Here is a 19,509-nt window from a genome sequence, read left to right as displayed (position 1 = left end):
TTAACGATGCCGCATTGGCGAATGAATCATTCTTTTGAATCGATTCTTTTAATGAATCTATCATACGGGTCAGCCATAGACATCATATAAGTAGACGCCCTATTGGCCGCTGGGCGACGAGATTTGCGGCCGCCATCTTGAACCGGTCGTACTCCTAGTTTCGTTGCGTAGCAGCAGTTAAGATGCCAGAGCACTGTGCAGCATTTTCCTGTTCTTATCGGCGGAGCATCGCAAGTACGGCTCGGGATTATTTTTCACAAGTAAGATTTAACATTACTATTGTACTATTGGTTTTAGTTTGTCCTTAAATCCAGAGAATTGAGAAGGAGCAAGGATCTTTGATAGTACTGTACTGAAAGCGTAGCTAGCTAACATTAGTTAGACTATGTATCTCAACTCAAGTGTTTCTCACATAACTTACTATTACTATTCAGATCAGAAAGAAGTTCGAAAAAACACTTGTTAGATGCACGAAACTTACTTTTAGCGTTAGGTAACGTTAAGTGCCTAATACCAACACAATCCAATCTGAGTACATACATTGTTCGACAGAACATAATAACTGTTATTTGGGTTTGCGCACGTGATATCAGCAAGTAATGTATATTAAGGTTTCTTTGTTCATATTTTCTCTGTTCTGTATAGTGTATTTGAGTACTGTGTAAAGCGCTAATAAATATGCATGATTTGTATTCTTATTATAAGGTGCTGAGAGCTGCAGAGAGGGTGATCCGCCAAGCTTCAGCAATACAAGCTCCCCAGGTGTCAACAGTCACAGAAGAGAGAGAGAGAGTGTGTGTGTGTGTGTGTGTGTGTGTGTGTGTGATGGAGAGGGAGGGAGAAGAGTGTGTGTGTGTGTGTGTGTGTGTGTGTGTGTGTGTGTGTGAGAGAGAGAGAGAGAGAGAGAGAGAACCAGAGTGTATATGTCACAAATTATAATAAATTGTTTCTTCAACTTATTAAATATCTTATTTTACTGCAACTATCTGTTTATGCTTCTTTATTATATATTTATAGTGTGTGATTTATAAATATTTTACCTCACATATTTATATTTTGGGCGTCTGGTCATTTATATCTTCTATCAGAATAGAATATGTAACTGAAAAGCCTATTATGAATATTAAAATACGCCGAATCGTGTGTCCTATATCATAACTGCATGAATGACCTTTGCAGCAAAAAAATCCGCGTCAAAATCAGTTAGGAATTCAGTGAGATATGATTAATTTAATGCGCTGACAGCTCATTGCACCTGACAAACAAGTTACACTGAGTGGAGCTGGCGACCGGTCCAAGATGGCGGCTCCACGGCTCGTTCGTGCCAATAGGCAGTAGCGTTCGATGGGGCGTCTACCTATATGATGTCTATGGGGTCAGCAAACAGATTTGAATCGATTTGAGATTCAGTCTGAACGAATATATGGCGTCCTTGTGCAATTAATTTTTTTGTTGAAAGAAAAATTTGAATCGTTTCTTGACGAGTACGGTCACATTTTATTTTAAGGTCCAATTCTCGTTATTAACAAACCATTAACTATGACTTTTGCTCAATAAACTACTATTTTGTTGCTTGATAATAAGTAGTTTTTAAATGTAGGTATTGGGTAGGATATGCTCATACACAATGTGCTTTATAACAGCATATATGTTAATAATAGGCATGCTAATAAGCAACTAGTTAATTATGAGAATTAGTCCCTTTTCTAAAGTGTTACTGATTTTGTTTATGCAGTTAAATTTTAAGAGGAAAACTGGATGAAATAAACAACTTCCCTTGATACCACTGATGATAAAATAGAACTAGAAATTCAAAATAAAATGATTAAAGAATGGAAGAAATTGTCTGGTATTCTATTTAATATGGAAGACTTGACAAAAACAAAAAGGTTCCAATGGAAAGAAACGCATTACTCTTGAAAAAGAAAGATGAAATATCACTCTCCACAAACAATTCACCAGATTCAAAACAATTCATCTTTATTCCAATACAAAATTACAAAGCTTTTTTTTTTTATTCTTTTTTTTTTCTGAGCACATAAACGGCATGAGAAACAAACAGTGTCTAGGGCTGAATCTCATATCCAAGCGGATCCAGCCCTTTATCCAGCAGGAGCAGAGAGGATTCCCTCATCTTCTGGAGGAACTTCTGCAGCTCGTCTTTAGAGAAAACCTGACAAAAAGAAAGTCAGGTCAGATGAATGAACAGCATCATATTTAACACGAGCACTCCGAAGAGATCTCAAGCAAATGGAGTCAACATAGTCTTACTGACATGCAATACTCATGTCTATATTTACAATCACACCTCATAGAGTCTGTGCTGGTCAGACGCCACGATGTCAGCCAGACGCAGGCTCTCCTGGTGGCGCTCAGTGCGCTGCAGTACGGTTAACAGGAGGAAAGACATCATGGGCAGACACAAACGCCGCAGCAGAGTCATCTGATGAGCGCGCTCCGAGTCTTCCTCAGTGTCCTGCCAAACACACACACCATGAATCCAGAACCTCCTACACTCAAAATGCATTTGCTGAATTTAAAAATATGTAAACAGCCAAACCGGTGAATGAATAGAAAACATATTGACCTCTCTGACATCCACCATCCAGCCTCCATCAACAAACAGCAGCACATTATAGATCCTCTCCTTCACATCCTCTGTCAGCGCTCCCAGACGGCCCTGCCAGTTCTCATACTCCATCTGGAGGACGTGACACAGAAAAGCCATTAAAGAAAAAAGCGAGAAGTGTTCACGGTACTGTGAGAACGGTCCGTTTTCTGACCTTGTACTCTGCTTCTTTCATCTCATGGGCCACCTTCTCTGTAAACTTCGCTTGAGCAGGTGCTGTGGGTTTCACCGGAGGACAGTTCATGTGCTTGAACCACTCATTAAACGCTTCGTGAGCTTCCTGTGGGAGGGGAAAAACAGAGTAAGATCACCTCGCGGTAACTACATTCAGTACAGTGACAATTCAGTGTTGCACAAAGCAGCTGCTCCTCACCAGATAGGCACGGATGCACAGATGCTCACGGATAGCATTCTCCTCCTCTGCAGGAAGGGGCGTGTCCATGCCCTGCTCCTCCCACTGGCGGTAGATTTCCCGCATGGAATCTTCCGGCACTTTGGCGAAGACCATCTTAGCAGCGTCATGCTTCTTAGATGCTACGGGAAATGAGGAACATTAGATGTGAATAAATAAAATACCAATATCGCTAATCTAAGCTAAAGTGACCTAACTAAGACCTAGGAGTAAACTAACCTTGAAAGCTGGTTTAAACTACTGTATTTCCCAGATAATGCACATTTTTATTATTACATTCAAAAATATTGGCAAATAAACCAAAAGTACACATTAATAAACACTATAAGCATGTATTTTAATTCCCTTCGCTTCACAACAAATCGTACAATTTTAAAGCTATCTAGAATAGACCAACAATGAAAAATCTAAAGTATAAAATTACACTGCCCTGCATCATATCTGCAAAGACATGAATCTTGCCTTCCTCTGAGCCAAGTTAAAACTCTCCGTTAGATTCTCGCATGTATGAACGATCCTGAAGACATTATTTAAGGTCTAATCTGATTTCAAGGTCAGGATTACGACAAGTAACAGAGAGGATGATGCAAAAGTCTGACCTAAGAACTTCCTCATGATGGCATTGCTCTGTTTGAGGGCTTCGGCTCGCTGGGCGGCATCAAACACCAGCCAGTCAATGACATCAATCTTCTGCTGATCCTCCTGTGTAGACAGATGAAGAGTTGGGTGTTAATTCCATTGCTGATTGGATAAAGATTTATAAATGAACAGAGTTAGCAGGTCATTTGTACCACTGTTGTTGCTGCATCTAGTGCAGGGGTCAGGTCATGGTGGGAAAACTCATCTGTGTCTCTCTCTCTGATGGTCTCTACTACCATTTTTGTGATGGCTGCTACATCCAAACCTAAACTCCACAAAAATATCAATGTGTAATAAACATTTAAAAGCACAGATCGTGATACAAGACCCTTTGTCCTCACCTGCTTGGGTTGCCAGCTCCAGACAGTGTTTGCGCTGCTCAGTCTCAGTGACTTCCTCCAGGAACTGAGCATATTGGGACACGGCCATGTCTGCAGGAAGGTGACTGACATAAAACGCAATGAGGTCCACCTGCTTTTCTTTCACTAACAGTGAGATGTAGGCCTTCAGGACATCTACACACACCTCCTCCTGACAAACACAGATCATAGCGGTGAGTCTGCATCAAACATGTGATGTATGAAGCAATAAGCTAGACACATGAAGAGAAATATAATCTAAAATGAACTAAAAAAAATGCATTTAATGTACGTACCTTAAGTTGCATGCCCAAACTGCGATAAAACAACACTAAATGTGACATGAAGCGCAACAGATGAGCTGGCAGAGCTGTACTTCTTCCCAACCAATCATTGAACTCCTCCAGAAGACCTTTCAAAACAAGTTAAATGAAACATTAAAACTTTTCAAAAAGCAAAAGTGAGATTTTTTTTTAAAAATCCGATCTCAAAGCATACCATCAAGATCTCCGAGAATAATCAACTTCTGAATCAAATGGTAATGCTCCTTAGTTGCATCCAGAACCCTCTGTCGACATAACACACAAGTGTGAAAAGATTTCCATCAGTTTAGTCTCTTACAAACGAAACCTCATCCATTCACTCTTACTTTGGATTCTGTTGCTTGAAGCTCTTCAAAGACTTTCTCCAATGTCCAACTGAAAAAGCCACATGATGGAATTAATCACTTACTGGAAAAGGACATAAAGACTGTGTGTATGATGGAAATTAGAGGGTGTTTCTAGCCGTACTTGGTCTCCAGGAACTCTCTGGGCAGCTCCTCCAGCTCTTCACTGCCCAGACCAGAAGAACAGATCTCCTGCTCTACCAGAGTGTCCACCATCACCCGGAAATACGCCCACACCGTGTCCTCCCACGACTCACACACGGGTAACAGCTGCAGGGAAACAAGGACATATTCAAATAATGACTAAAAAACAAGAGTACAAACAGCTCGATGACTATTAACCTGTTTGAGGTTTCCACTCAGGGCAGCATAGATGGCTCTTTCATATTTGTTGAACTGCTCCTGAAACAGCAAAACAAAGCAGAGGCTTTCAGAACGACAAACAAAATGACTCAAACATTCAGAGAAACTGTGTATTAAATAAAGACATTTCACCTAATTTATTCATTGCTAATTTCTTGAGACTTGATGTTACCCAGTACAAGGTATAAAACATGTTTTGCTGAATTAAAAAAGCCTATGTCAGAGTACTTAAAGGGATAGTTCACCCCAAAATTAAAATTCTGTCATTAATTACTCACCCTCAAGAATTTAAATAAAAGCATGACTTTATTAAACAATTTGTCTCCTTTTGTGTCAGGTGCCAAATTGAACTGTTGAATTAAGTCGTTTGTATTTTCTTTGCGCACAAAAAAGTAGCTTTTTAAAATTCCAGTTGAACCCCTGATGTCACATGGATTATTTTACAGATCTCCTTGCTACATTTCTGTGCGTTGATCGTGTTAATTACATTGCTGTGTATGGGAGGGTCAGAGAGCTCTCAGAATTCATCAAAAAAATCTTAATGTTCTGAAGATGAACGGAGGTCATGAGGGTGAGTAATTAATGACCGAATTTTATTTTTTGGGTGAACTATCCCTTTAAAGACAAGGGGGGAAAAAAAGACATTTTTAATTTCAATTAGATCAACAGATCTAGAGTTTCCTCACCTCCTCTGCCATTCTCCAACAGCAAACCTTCCACACGCTTCGATGAGGATTCCCCTCCACCGCCTGAAGCTCTCCACCTCCTAAACACAAGGATTGGATCACATGGATTGTGCGGTTTAATAGTTGAAGCATCTGGTTTCATTAAAAATATCTCAATCAAATAAGAATGAAAGTTTAATGGCAAATGAAGGTGAGTAAATGATAACAGAATTTTCATTTTTGTTTGAACTATCCCTTTAAATCCTATTGAACTTAAGTATTATTAAGGTAGTTAGTATGTGCGTGTGTTGACCTCCGTTGATGTTGGGGTCGTGATACAGTTTCCAGCCTTCCAGAGTGGCAGCACGCCAGGCCTGACCACAGCGCTTACACAGCCTCTGAGCCTCATCAGTCATGCCAGCTCGGATGAGGTTAAAGAGGTTTTTGAGCAGGCGAGTCTCGTCCTCTCGGTCCAGGTCTGCCAGTGGTCTCTTCTGTCTGATAGGAGCATCGGGATCCAGTTCTGTGACCAGTGGCCTGCTAAAACCACCGCTGGACTGATTCCTCCTCAGCTTCAGGGTGTGAAGTGTGTTCTCCCTACACATCAACAAACCACCAGAACTCAAATCAGAGTTTTGAGATGGTCAATAATGTAAATAAGCAGTTATATCACTTACCAGTACACAGATTTGGCATAGTACTCAATGTTATCAGAGAAGTCTCCCATCTCATCTTTGGCGATACTCTCCAACCAATCCACCACCAGCTAAATAAACACACACACACGGTCCTGAGCTAAGTGTTTTTTATGCAGTAACAAGCAGGATGGGTGTAAATGGATGCATGTGTACCTGGCTCTGTCGCACCACACTGCCCTTCTGGAAGAACTGCTCCATTACTGCCTTCTCACTCTCAGTGGGCATCTCCAGAGAAAATACAACCACAAGTTCACACACAGTGGCTCCAAAAAATATACATGCTTAAGTCACCATTAAATGTATGGACGTCACTGCAATGAACAAAAAATATCTCACCAAGAGGCAATGGCACAATGTAACGACATTCTAAAAGTTTTTGAGCACGGTTTGTTCATTTTGGACAGTATGTCTACTGTTTTATCATTTAAACCCCAACATGCTACATTTTGCTAAATCTTTCGCTTGAACAATATGGTTATGGTTAAAGGTATGCGATATTGAAACAACATCTCAATATTTTCTGGGATTTTATTGATAACGATAATTAGACAATATTTTGCTGTGTGTGTTATTGTTTTCCTAAAGTTTTTGATATTCTTCAAACTCTGTGTTGTAGTCAGTTCACAATGATAAATATTAATCTTTTCCAATGAGTTTTAATTGATTTTTATCTTTGATGGGCATTTTACCTTTCTAAAGTGTGTGTTAAATTTTGAATCAAGTTACCGCATTTAATCAGTCAATTAGAATAATAAGACAATTATAAGAATAAGAAATAATAAGAATAAGAAAATTCATCTTTGCAATGCAGAGGAAACAGAGAAACTGCATCTGAAGTGGCATTTACACACTATTTAATGGAGGACACATTTGAACACATTTAACCTGCAATTACAAATGCATGAATCATGTTTTGATATATAAAACAAACCGTTGAATATTTATGGTTGAAATTATTTAAATAATAAAAAGATACTTTGAATGTCAATTAGCAGGTGGCAGCAAGTCACTGTTAATAAGCGATTCAATGCGACTGAACTGAATCATTTAAACAGTTGATTCATTCAGCAACAAAACACTGCCATGTTGCTCAGAGAAGCAAAACAGTGCTGTGGCTGGGTTTGGAATTATTTTTGTTGTCAAAATAGCGCAAAAACCGGAAATATGGTATCTAAAATGCAAGTCTCTTAATTAAAATCTTATTTATTGAACTGTTGTAAAAAAACAAAAATCAAATCAATATTACATTCGTAAGCATGGTAATTTTTTGGAGAAGAAACGGCACTGTTCATGTGAAATTGATTAACAATATGAACTGGTATAAAAAAAATATAAATTGAATTTGTGATCTTTCTAAATGCATTTTATTAGACTGAATCATGTATTGAAAGAATGCACTCTGTAGAACTGTTTTGAATGGTTTTTGAAAAATACTTGATAATAATGTCAAATCACAAATCGAGAATTACGATATCATCTCAAACGACACATACCGCACACCCCTACTTGTGCTATAAAGTTTGACATTTTGTAATATAATGCAATGACATTCATGTTTTTCCATCTATGCACTACAAATGCACTTACAGTTATATCCATCATGAAGTCTTCCTCTAAAACGGTTTGGATTCGGTCTCTGTATATGAGAGAAGTATAACAATATGTAAGCAGTTGTGTGGCTTAATACTTTAGAGCAACCCGTGAAACAATCATTTTCAGGATCTAATGATGAATAGAAATCCTTAGAAACATTATAAATGCCTGTATTGTCACTTTTGATCAATTGAATGCATCCTTGCAAATAAAAGGATTGATTTCTTCATTATACGCCGAACCCTTGAACAGCATTGTATGAGAGTGTTGCACCTGTACAGTGAAGTGATGAGTCTCCAGGTTACCATCTCTTGCTGCAGCAACCAGGTAATGCTGACCGTCTTGGAGGATTTCTGCTGACCCGGGGCCGACCGAAGAACCATTTTCTGCAACATACTAACCTACAATAAAAGTCAGCGCATTACAAATCTCGGGAAGGATTTGTTTTCAGTTTGGCAACAATTTCATTTAGCCACCATTCACAACATTCCTTTTGTTCTAATATAACTTATACTATATATTCATTTTGTATTGTAAATGATTACTCATTTCTACTTAATGAAACTCTAACTTAAATCCCATGATTCTGAAATTCCCATGAACTAGTTATGTACCTTATCTTGACAGAGAGCCTCATACTCCTCTAAAAGATCAAACACATCTGTGGATGCGCGGCGTAAATATGACTGCAGAAAATCAGGAAACAAACTGAGAGAAGCTGCGAGAAGAAAAAGGGAGAGAGAGAGAGAGAGAGAGAGAGAGAGAGAGCTGCAGATCATGTAAACCAGTCACTTCATATGTAGTGATAATGATTACGTATCAGGATTATTTACCCGCCTCTCCGGGATCATCTTCCTTTAGCATGAGAGCGCTCATGTTGACATCCTCAGTGAAGCTGGTGTCCACCAGCCCAGACAGAGGAGACGGGAAAAGACTGTTCGTCCAATCACTGTCATCCAAGTTCTGAAGTGTCAACAAACAAAACAAAACAGTTACCACTTACATCAAACCAGCTAAATATATGGAGTCAGGAGGAATAAAGGATGTTTGTATGAATTCTGGTCACTCACCATGCTCAGACTGCCTTTAGTACGGGGCGTGTTAACGAAACGAGGAGTTCTGCCTCCTGTCCCGAGGATGGCTGACACATCTGGGTTCCTGAGGGCACTTCTTGGAGTGACTGCTCATAATTAGTCAAACCCAAAAAAAAAAAACAAGATTCAGACATCAAATATATATATATATATATATATATATATATATATATATATATATATTATTTTTTTTTTTACTAGTGGCTGCAGGACACTTTATGTAAATGTGGATAGCAAAATAAACGGTGACATATTATACCCTCAAAAGTCTTCATACAGTGGACAACCAGTAAAATTTGGCTCCAAAAATAATTCAGACACTTTTAATTGACCGTGTTTTTCTTTAATTGCTAATGTGACCCTTTTTACACCACAGACTGAACAAAATCAAGCATTGCTTTGTAACTGGTCGACATAAATTAGTATTATCAAATTTTTTGTATACTTAATTTTAACAGCTGACAGTTATACAACCTAATTCATTGCATACCTTTCTATCACAGCTATCTGTCATTATCGAAATTCATTTGTTCTGACGCAGTTTAACACAGAGTTCTTGTCATATTTTATTACCATTTTCTAAACTATAGCGAATGAACGGTAATAATGTTTTGGTTTGACTCTAAAAGAGAGTTGCACATCAATACAGACCACTCTACATGAACAGAAAACAGTACTAAAGGATTCAGCCAGTTCATTCAATGCAAGACTGACTCACATCACCAATGATTGTGTTGCTGAAATTCTTTTTAAATGATTTATTGGTCATTTCTAAATTGGAGTGTTTTTGCATGCAGCATCTATATCTTTACAGACGGAGAGCAAATCGGTTTCCTTACGAGTTTGTCTGAGGAGGGATCCAGGTGTCTGGCGCAGTGGTGGTCTAGCAGGGGTAGTGCTGGTGCCAGGAGTCTCATCCTGTGCCGGTGGGACTGAACACACAGTAAAGGGAAAAAAAACAAACCTTCCTACATGTTTATAACAGTTTCAGCACAGATATATTGTTGGATGTAGGATGTATTCTGTACCATTAAAAAACAACGCTATTTGACTGTTTATCACTGTGAAGCTGTTTGAAACTATCAGCATTGTAAAGTGCAACATAAATAAATGCAAGGACTTTACTAAGGTTTGTGATTTTGGTAAGGATACACGCAACTTTTTTGTGTGAGCTCTTTCTGCGGGCAGCACGGGTCACCTCAGTGTCCCGAACCGCTGGACTCATCCAGGTCTGATTCCTGCACAAAACACACACACCACAACTACATTTTCAAGATCATTATAACATTGGGTTATTAACATTATTCATGCCACATGCTCACAGATACAGTGGAACACAGATTCTTCTGTCTTCAGACTAAAAACTGTAACATTATATATATATATATTAACAAAGACCCACACTCACACACAAACCTAAACGAACTCGACGTGGCCTGTAAAATATATTCATAATTCAAATACAGCTATTAATTAACGGTAACGTTAGCTATGAATTGTACTATTAGCTATGAAAGAACTATAACTATTTTTAAACAATGTAAAGTTCTGTCAATGCTGTATTGACAGAAAATAACATCAAAGTCACATATTGTTTAGCAATTAATAATAAATAAAAAAGCTAACTTGTGTTTTCTTTTATTTCGTGTATTATTATATGGAAAGTGTCGACTGCCATGTGGAGCCGTTCCTACGATAACGTACATTAGAACAAATCTCGAATCAAATAAAATAGCTAAAATAATCTGACATAATTCATACATCAGTTACACTATAATAAAACGTAATATTTACCAGTCCATGTTGTCTGTAAAGTCACAACTGCTAGCCAATGATGCTAGCAAACGGGATTTGCGCCTTCACTTCTGAGGCTCGTCGTTCTTCCTCTGAGCTGCGCTTCTCATTACTCCACACTGCCCTCTATTGGGGCGGAGGAACGAGTGATTACTAACATACCACCGTCTGTCAGGTGCTGCCATCTACTGGCTATAGAAGGAATCACATGCATCGCAATGGGCCTTGCTTTTTTAATTGTCACATAATTGCTATTTTAAGAGAACATTTAACATTGTTCTGTTTATATTGCATTAATATCTTTAAAAATATATTTCCAATATAATCCAATTAAACTTGTATTTATTGCATTAGTGGCACGTGACATGACAACTGTATGATGGGATTATTTTTACATTTAGGCTATAAATAACTTGAAATGTCTTGCCTCATGTCATGAGTGGTATTCGGTGGCTAGTTAACGGATTCTCCGTTCAAATGTCACGTAGTTATGAATGTCTATAATGATATGTCAAGTAATTCTTTCTCATATAAAAATGGCAGGGGTTAGTTGTAAAACCTACTCATAATTCAGTGCATATTTCTTCGGGTTTATTTTTGAAAGCCAATTTCCATATCTACATGCCTTAAAGACTTTGCACTGTTATTTTCCCTGATCGGAGATACTGAACACAGAAGATAATGAATTAAGCCTGTAATGGCTTGATGTCAATTAATGGAACCTGGAACCTTTTCAGAAAGATTTAACCAAAAAGACGACGCAAAACCAAGTCTGTGTAAATACAGCTTTTTGCTAGAGGAAGTACAATGGTTTCTTTCTTAGCACAGCTAGAGTTAGCAGGACTAAAGGATTTCAGGATGTAAGAGAATGTTCTGAAACAGAATGTAAGGACTTCTCTTTGTGATCTGAAACTTGAAAAGAAAGAACTCTTGAGTTAGCCAAGTCCACCGCTTCATTGGAATGCTTTTGTGAGATCTGAAGGCCTTTCAACCAAGACATTGACATTTACTCATGCTTTAACAAGAATATGCCTCAGCACAATAATTCCAAAGTTTGGGCTCAGTGAGGCTTTTTCAGATATAAGTGATCTCAATGTTTTCCACTCACAATTTTGAAAAATTTCCCTCCTCAGAATCGTGAGATAAGTCAGATTTGCGAGATACTAACTTGAAATTTAGACTTTTTTTCAGAATTGCATGATTTGTTCTTGCAACTTAAAAGTCAGAATTACGAGATATAAACTCGTAGTTCTGAGATAAAAAGTCACATTTCTGAGAAATAATCTCACAATTATGATTTCTAAAGTCAGAAATGCAAGATATAAACTTGCAATTCTGCCTTTTTGGGGGGGGGGGGGGGGGTTATATCTTGCAACTATAACTCACAATTGAGAGAAAAAAGTCAGTATTGCGAGATTTATATTTTAAATAAATCATCTAAGTGGTTTTGACATTTATATTTCTTAAAGAACCCTGATTCCGCAAAATATATTGAGCAGCATAACATTTTTCAACACTAATAGTAAGAAATGTTACTTGTGAGCAAATCTGCATATTAGAATGACCTTAATATTAGTCATTATGTGACATTGTAGTTATGAAGTACTAACTGCTGAAATCCAGCTTTGCAATCAGAGAAGTAAAATTGTGTTAATCCACCTTATTTTTCAATGCGGAAGTAAGTCTTTTTTTTTGTGTGTGTGAATGTGCAAGATTTCTGGTTCATTAGCCACTGTAGCAATAACGAGAAGAATAACAACATGCTGTAAATGCTAAAAATGTTTGCACTACAAACCAGTGTACGTGTGTTCATAATTAAAATAATACATTAAAATAATATGGTAAGACACCAGTTTACAGTATCAAGAAGCCAAACGAGCTGTTTTTACAGCTAATTTGTAATTAAATGTACAAATTTAAGCACCCACCCACAAAACAAAATTGTAGGTAAACTGGTTCCTTTGACATGTAGTGTTTTGCACAGTAACCAAAGTTTGGCTTGTGAAGTTTATTTTGTGTGTGTGTTTCTTTTCAGTAAACGTGTAATTATGCCACCGCTACCCTGCATACACTTCAGCATCTCCTTTCAAATAAAGACCATTTAACCACTGGTTGCATAATCACATGGTTAATCGTGCAGAAGGATAATGGTGTAGACCTGCAATTAAATAAAACACTCACAAAACACTTGCATTTTACTTTGAGTACTTTACACCATTTCAAGGTTTTATTTGACAGTATTTCAGTAAATATCATACAGTAAACAAGAGCTCTGCAAAAGTAAGTATATATCCATTGAGTTGCATTTCATAAAAATATCTCACTTACAGTTTTTGTAACTAGGTCATAGTGTCATATTTATAGTTTTTTAGCTGTATACAGGATGAACCACGCGTTTCCTTCAGTTCTACACAGTGATAGAGAGCCCCTTTTGAGCATTGCGTTGCCTCCATGGCTTTACTGATTAATCATCTTACTTAAATCATGTTATTTATCAGGTTGAATCATTTAGGTCACATCTCTTTAACATTTGGCAAACTCAAGACAAAATCAATGGAAAATCAGTGTGAAAGCACTGACACTATTCTCTCATTAAACACACTAGCTACTCTACAAAATGACAAAGGAAAATAAACCCTAACGCCAGAAACTCAGCCTAAACAAGTACATGAATGCAAATGCTGCTAACTACGCAAGTGAATCCCCTTTTTCTCGTTGTTGCATTGCAAAAGAATGCAATTCATAATGTAACACATAGCATTTTTAATTTTAAAATTTAGCGTCAGTTTTTTTTTTAGGGCCAACATTTGTAATGTAGCTAAAGTTTGAAGTTTCTGAGTTTTGAAGTCACTACTAAATTTTCAGAAAGAGAAAGACTGAAAATGGGTTAATTGTCACTAGAAGCGATGTATAAAGTTCAGCTGACTCAGAAGACACTTTCAAACCGAGCAGACTAACGTGAACCTGTCGCGAAATCTGTGGCGAAATTTTCCACCCTCACGCAAAATCCGTATTGTGTAGATTTCTATTGAAATAAATGAATTTCACCCAGAAAAATTAGCCAAAAAACTGTTTGAATGCAACTTTACAACACATTGTTCAACAGTAAAGACAAGTTAAGATAACTCTGTTGCCCCCTTGAGTACGGAGGTTTGTTAGCGCTATGACGAAAAATAGATGCTAAGGATGCACAATGAAATGTATATTTACAATGTGCTAAAATTTGTTTCTACATTCGTGTACTTGCATGGACTATGTTTTTTCTGGTCTTAAGATGCCTTGTTCTTTATTCATAAAATTTATTTTGTACTTAAACCAAATTTCTAGAGATATCACCGCGTTAGTGATCCAACTCATTCATATGCACACAAAATCTTTGCTGGCACTCTACAGAAAATACATTTGCTTTGACAATGTCATTGTCCGTCTGAGATTTCGAAAGGACGTACCACTCGGAATGTAATAGCCACAGAGGCACACTCATTTTTGGATTGCTTCAATTAATTTGTCTTTATCAGGGAAATGTTAGCACTATCTTGTAATGACTAGATCATTGTCGGCTCTCCTTGTCATATACAACAGTTGTCAAAGAGCGTCAGTGGAACCCGTCATCGCTTTATTTCTGTGGGAGATGAATATAATAGAGACGATGATATGACAATGGATAAAAGGGATGAGGTCTTGTCTGGGGTCCTTTTCACAGGAACTTGAATTGACATGTATATATGAATTAAAGTGTACAAAATTATAAGTTGTGAATAATTGTACACAGTATTGAAGGAATAATACACAATGAAGTCACAATGGGGGTTTGATGTGTGTGTGTGTGATTTCTGTGCCACTATCAGTTATAAAATCAGTATAAAATCAAACAATTAATACACTCCTTCAAAATCATGCAACTGGATGAGACCATATTGTTTTGTCAGTCCAGAACTATAGTTGGATGCCACTAGTTGCACAGAAATAATCCTATTTCACCTTCAATGCTGTAATGCTGTATATACTACTGACAGTGACATTAATAACAATTGAACTCATAAAAAGTGAATTATGAAAGAAAACACAGAATAATAATGTTATCTGAAGTCCAGATGTTAATGAAAAGTTTGTTCCATTACAGCTTAACATTCCAGTTGGTTACATTAACTGGTTACATCAATTCAATGGAGCAAAGAATCAATCTAGAGTCCTGTTCATGCCAAGAACGATAAATATAATGATAACTTAGTTAGCATCCATGTCAGTGCACAATAACATTATGTTTATTGCAAGCGTCCAATGCAGTTATGCCATCTGCTTTAAATGCTAATTCAATTGGAAAGTGGTGGATTCTGATTCTGGTTGTCAGTGATTTTATCATTCATCAGATGGAAAAATAAAAATGTGTTCTGAAAGTGATTCTCTGCGTCATCGTTATACTGTATAATTACCCCACTCTCAGAATTAGAAAGATAATTACAACTTTATAGTGATCATCATTATCATCCTTGGTTTCAACGGGCCTTTAGCCACCTTGCTGTTCCATATGAAAATTAACCATGGTTTAATTATAATAGAAGTCTAGTAACCATGGTTTTTATTTTTTATTTGTTTTGGTGAATAGGTTACCATTTTCATAACCAGAGTCTTACTTCAAATACCATGGTTAAACTATGGCTAGTGAAGCAAAACCATGGTTAAATTGTGGTTCCCATGTTTTAACTAGTAACCGTGTTTTTTTTTTTTTTTTGGTTAATTCTTTTGTAAGGGGTGTGGCGACGTTTAACATGACACTTACAGTTCAAACTATTTTAACTTTAACCTCATTTACTTTGGCCTTTTCAAAGCATAACCAAATAAATGTCAAAGAAATTCCATAATCTGAGACCTTTTAATTGGTTCTTTGTGTTTTCAGTTAGCCTTCGATTAGCAAGTTAACATCTTAGTATACTAGCTAGTAGAGGCTGATAGACTGTGTCTATGTAGATACATCAAAATACAGCACAAGATGGATAATGACATTCTAAGGAAGAAAAAAAAAACATTGCATGACAAAAGCATACATTACCTCTTTCATGTACTTTCAGAATTTGCTATTAGCAAGCTTGTTAAAATCCCCCTTTTGTGAAGGGTGCAACAAGCATAACGTTTTCACAACAAGCATGGCGCTTGTCTGGAGAGTGTTGAAGCCCTGAACCATGTGAACTAGAGACTTACCAATACACAACCTTTAATAATAAACATAGTTTCATAACAGGATTTTGAAAATCAACTTATGCAATGAATAACATGGATGCACAGCATTTTATATGTACACATGTCTACTTAAAGACAAAGTGCTCAACAAACATTTGAACTCCTGTCAAAGATATAATTAATAAATATCTGCACTTCTTTTAGAAGACTCTCACCTCTCTTTCTATGTATGAAAATAGCTTTGAATTTTATACTGATATATCTATACTGTGGACATAAACTGGTCTCTCTAGACACCAATCAGCATTCGGAGACACAAATGTAATGGCATACTTATTCAGATCTGGCATTACTTTTGCACAGTTTCTACGGAACAAGTACTCCAATGAATTTATAGCAGCCTAAGTTTTTCTTTGTCTTGATGTCATTGTCTAGGATTTAGAGCTCAAATAAAGCATCAAGTGGTCAGCATAAGGCAGGGGTGTTCACTCTGGATCCTTGAGGGTCAATGTACTGCAGAATTTATCTCCAGCCTTCCCCAACACACTTGCCGGGATGTTTCTAGTATATCCTGAAGACCTTGATTAGCTGGTTCAGGTGTGTATAATTAGTATCGGAGCTTAGCTCTACAGGACAGTGGCCCTCCAGGAGCAAGATTGGACACCCCTGGCATAAGGCACTCTGCCATAATTAAATCATTTCATCGAAATCACCTTGGACTCAAATTGCTTTGTTCATGTACTCACATAAAGGGAGAATAGATTGAGAGTCAAGATAAGGTCAAAGCCCATTGGCTCCTTCAGTTCTGTATTGAAGTTGAGTAGGAACACCTATTAGCAACCACTCAAGTTTATATCGCTGTCAGTGGGAACGCACCTTAAAATGGAGTAGGAATGAATTTTAGAATACACACTTCTAATTTACACTGTGTATGATATCAGTACTCCAGTATGGGCTCACAATGGTGTGTAAAGACTGTATTTACAATATGTCTCAGATACATGTAGTCATATAATATATCTATTTCTATATTCATTTTCCGACCCTTATACAGACATCTGCAGGTCAGTCTTTAAGGCAGAGTTCATAGTCAAGTGTCCACTCATATAGGATCTCTTTAATCATATTCATTCTTCAAATACACAAAAACTGTATGTCAGGCAACTCCTTCAGTATTCTTCATTTTTTAATGAAAGTGTATAAAAATGGCTGTAGCCACCAGTGGTGGTTCAGACTCAGTAAGTGGTTCTCTCTGCATCTACATCTCTGAGTCTTGAGTGCTTTTACCCAACAGTTCAAACAAGTCTGGGAATCTTTTTGCACGCTACATGCAGCACTCATTCTACCGTGGTTCCATTTTTGGAGTGAATGCTTCCAGTTCTTAAGGTGGTGGGTGTTGTATCTGTTAAAATAACTTAAAATATAAATAAAAAATGCTCTGTCTAGAAATGCATGGAAAGTTCTTTAGTGAGGATTGTGGGAGGATGGTACCTAGTCAAGGGTGGTACCTAGTCATCCTATCTCTTTCGAGAAGAGCAAGCCTGTGAAAAGCAATCAAGAAGAGCTCAACCAGTTCCAAAACAAGGCGGATCATTGCCAAAGGTTGGTCCAAAAGAAGTCAAGGCCGAAAGTAAGGTCTAAACTTGGGCCTGAGATCGTGATGAGATGTTATCTGCTGATGGTGGAGGTGGCTGAGCGCAAGGTACTGGGTAGCTTGTCCGTACCAGGGATCTTCCAGGGCCCTGGGGATACCGTGGTCTTCCTGCCTGATGCACAGCTGCTGGTCTTGGAGTTGTGGCTGGGACGACTCTCTTGGCTCATTTGCCCTTTCTCTGGTTCCTTTGGTAGGGCTTTGAATGGGACCAGAGCTCCTTGTTGGTTGTTGCTACCATTCAGGCATCCATTTCCCCCATTCATGTTGGTGTCATTTGGAGAAGTTTTGGGCGAGTCTTGCTTTTGAGATGGTGTATTGCTCCGCTCCCTCCTGCGCTCCTTGGACTTTGACCGGCTGCCTTTATGGGATTTGGGCTCTCCCGCAAGTTCATCAATGTATTGTTGCTGACTCTTCCCTCCAATTGAGCGATGGTTGGTTCTGTTGCCCTCCCTCTTCTTGGTCCCACCCCCAACTCCACCTGCCAGGGCTGACCTCTTCCCCACACTGGCCTGCTCCAGAGCCCTACTCTCTGGGCCTCTAGGAACCTGGGAACAGTCTAGACCTGCTGCTTCCAAGGACGATGTATGAGGTGGGTTGGTGGGTGGGTTCACATGAGAAGAAGCTGATGGATTAGATAAGCTGTCGAGGGGTGCTGCTACTTCCGACAGACTTGCGAAGGCTGTAGTGTGAGCATCCCAGGGGGCGGGATTATCTGCTGGGAAAGCATGGAACAGTCACACAAACATTTAAACCAAAACAGAAAGGAGCACAATTGGAAACACACTAGAGTAAGAATAAGTAATAAGTAAGAGTAAGAATTAGTGGAACCTAAGCTAACACTGGCAAAGAATTACTATCTAACGAACATGAACCAAACACTCCCCAAACCAGTTGAGTGCAATCCCTACCCTGCAAGCTAATTTCATCTGTCAACTCAATCATGCAGTTACCTCTCAAGGAAAATTCAGACTTCATGGATTCAGTTCAAATGGTAATGGATTCAGTGACAAACAGTAATGCTACCTATCAAAGTACCAATGATAAAATGAGGTCAGGTTTACAGTAGGTTAGGGTTAGAAACTTTTTTAATGTTGTGTAGGCAATTAGCACTATGGGCCCTATCTTGCACCCAGCGCAATTGACTTTGTACACCGACGCATGTGTCATTCCTATTTTTCACCCATGCAAAGCGCGCTTTTCCCTCCACAGAAGCACGTCGCTAAACTAGTGAATGAACTTGCGCTCCCTGGGCGGTTCAGCGCAAAAAAGGAGGCGTGTTCCGGCGCAAACAATCCCTGGTGCTATTTTGCTGTTCCATTAAACAATTGCGCCCCTGACCAGAAAAAACCTAGTCTAAAGTCAGTGGCGCGTTGCGCGTTGTTCATTATGCTAAGGGCGCATGCTTGACCATAATGTATAGCGTGCACAACGCGCATACACTTTGCTCATGTAATCTACACAGATGCAACAGTTATTTTTGCAAATCATAAATTGTTACACTAAAAAAATATTAACACATGAGATGACGGAAATCATTATGGTGTGCCACGAAGATTTGAAAAAATTGGCATAAATCTAGCTTACAAATTATTCAGGCTAATTATTCTCCCATCCCCATACAACACAACTTCTCTGTCTTTCACTGCTCTTACAAGAACATCAGTCTCCTTGGCTGTGAACCGCTCCTGGCGTGCGCCTGGTAAATACGCCATAATAATAGCAATCCATAATGGAACTTGCGCAACTGCTTTTAAAGGGAATGTT

General features: G+C 38.2%; 2 protein-coding genes across 16 annotated transcripts in view; both read right to left on the bottom strand.

Annotated features, from left to right (window-relative positions):
- Nucleotides 1–1,954: 1,954 nt before the first annotated feature.
- On the bottom strand, nt 1,955–11,058 carry LOC127956797 (nuclear pore complex protein Nup107). Its single transcript, XM_052554997.1, has 25 exons — nt 10,914–11,058; nt 10,272–10,357; nt 9,959–10,051; nt 9,096–9,205; nt 8,859–8,988; nt 8,640–8,743; nt 8,299–8,426; nt 8,020–8,068; nt 6,586–6,657; nt 6,412–6,500; nt 6,048–6,331; nt 5,756–5,835; nt 5,049–5,108; nt 4,831–4,976; nt 4,689–4,737; nt 4,538–4,607; nt 4,336–4,451; nt 4,022–4,211; nt 3,833–3,945; nt 3,641–3,743; nt 3,003–3,163; nt 2,784–2,909; nt 2,588–2,701; nt 2,309–2,476; nt 1,955–2,173 (listed from the first exon to the last, which is right to left on the bottom strand). The coding sequence occupies exons 1-25, from the start codon at nt 10,919–10,921 to the stop codon at nt 2,066–2,068; spliced, it is 2,757 nt and encodes a 918-aa protein (XP_052410957.1). The 5' UTR covers nt 10,922–11,058; the 3' UTR covers nt 1,955–2,065.
- Nucleotides 11,059–13,106: 2,048 nt separating this feature from the next.
- The window catches only part of LOC127956348 (membrane-associated guanylate kinase, WW and PDZ domain-containing protein 2), a 185,026-nt gene continuing 178,623 nt past the window's right edge, over nt 13,107–19,509 (bottom strand). For 5 of the 15 annotated variants that reach the window (XM_052554189.1, XM_052554191.1, XM_052554194.1 and 2 more), the window contains one exon: nt 13,107–18,460. In XM_052554189.1, coding sequence (XP_052410149.1) covers nt 17,760–18,460 — 701 coding nt within the window. In that variant the 3' untranslated portion in view covers nt 13,107–17,759. The remainder of the gene's footprint in view (nt 18,461–19,509) is intronic. The other 10 variants (XM_052554190.1, XM_052554201.1, XM_052554202.1 and 7 more) reach the window with 5 other exon arrangements.

The sequence above is a fragment of the Carassius gibelio genome, chromosome B4 (genome assembly GCF_023724105.1).
Source record: "Carassius gibelio isolate Cgi1373 ecotype wild population from Czech Republic chromosome B4, carGib1.2-hapl.c, whole genome shotgun sequence".
Lineage (NCBI taxonomy): Eukaryota > Metazoa > Chordata > Actinopteri > Cypriniformes > Cyprinidae > Carassius > Carassius gibelio.
Note: the sequence above shows the minus strand (reverse complement) of the source record. Positions and strands in the feature narration are given on the sequence as shown.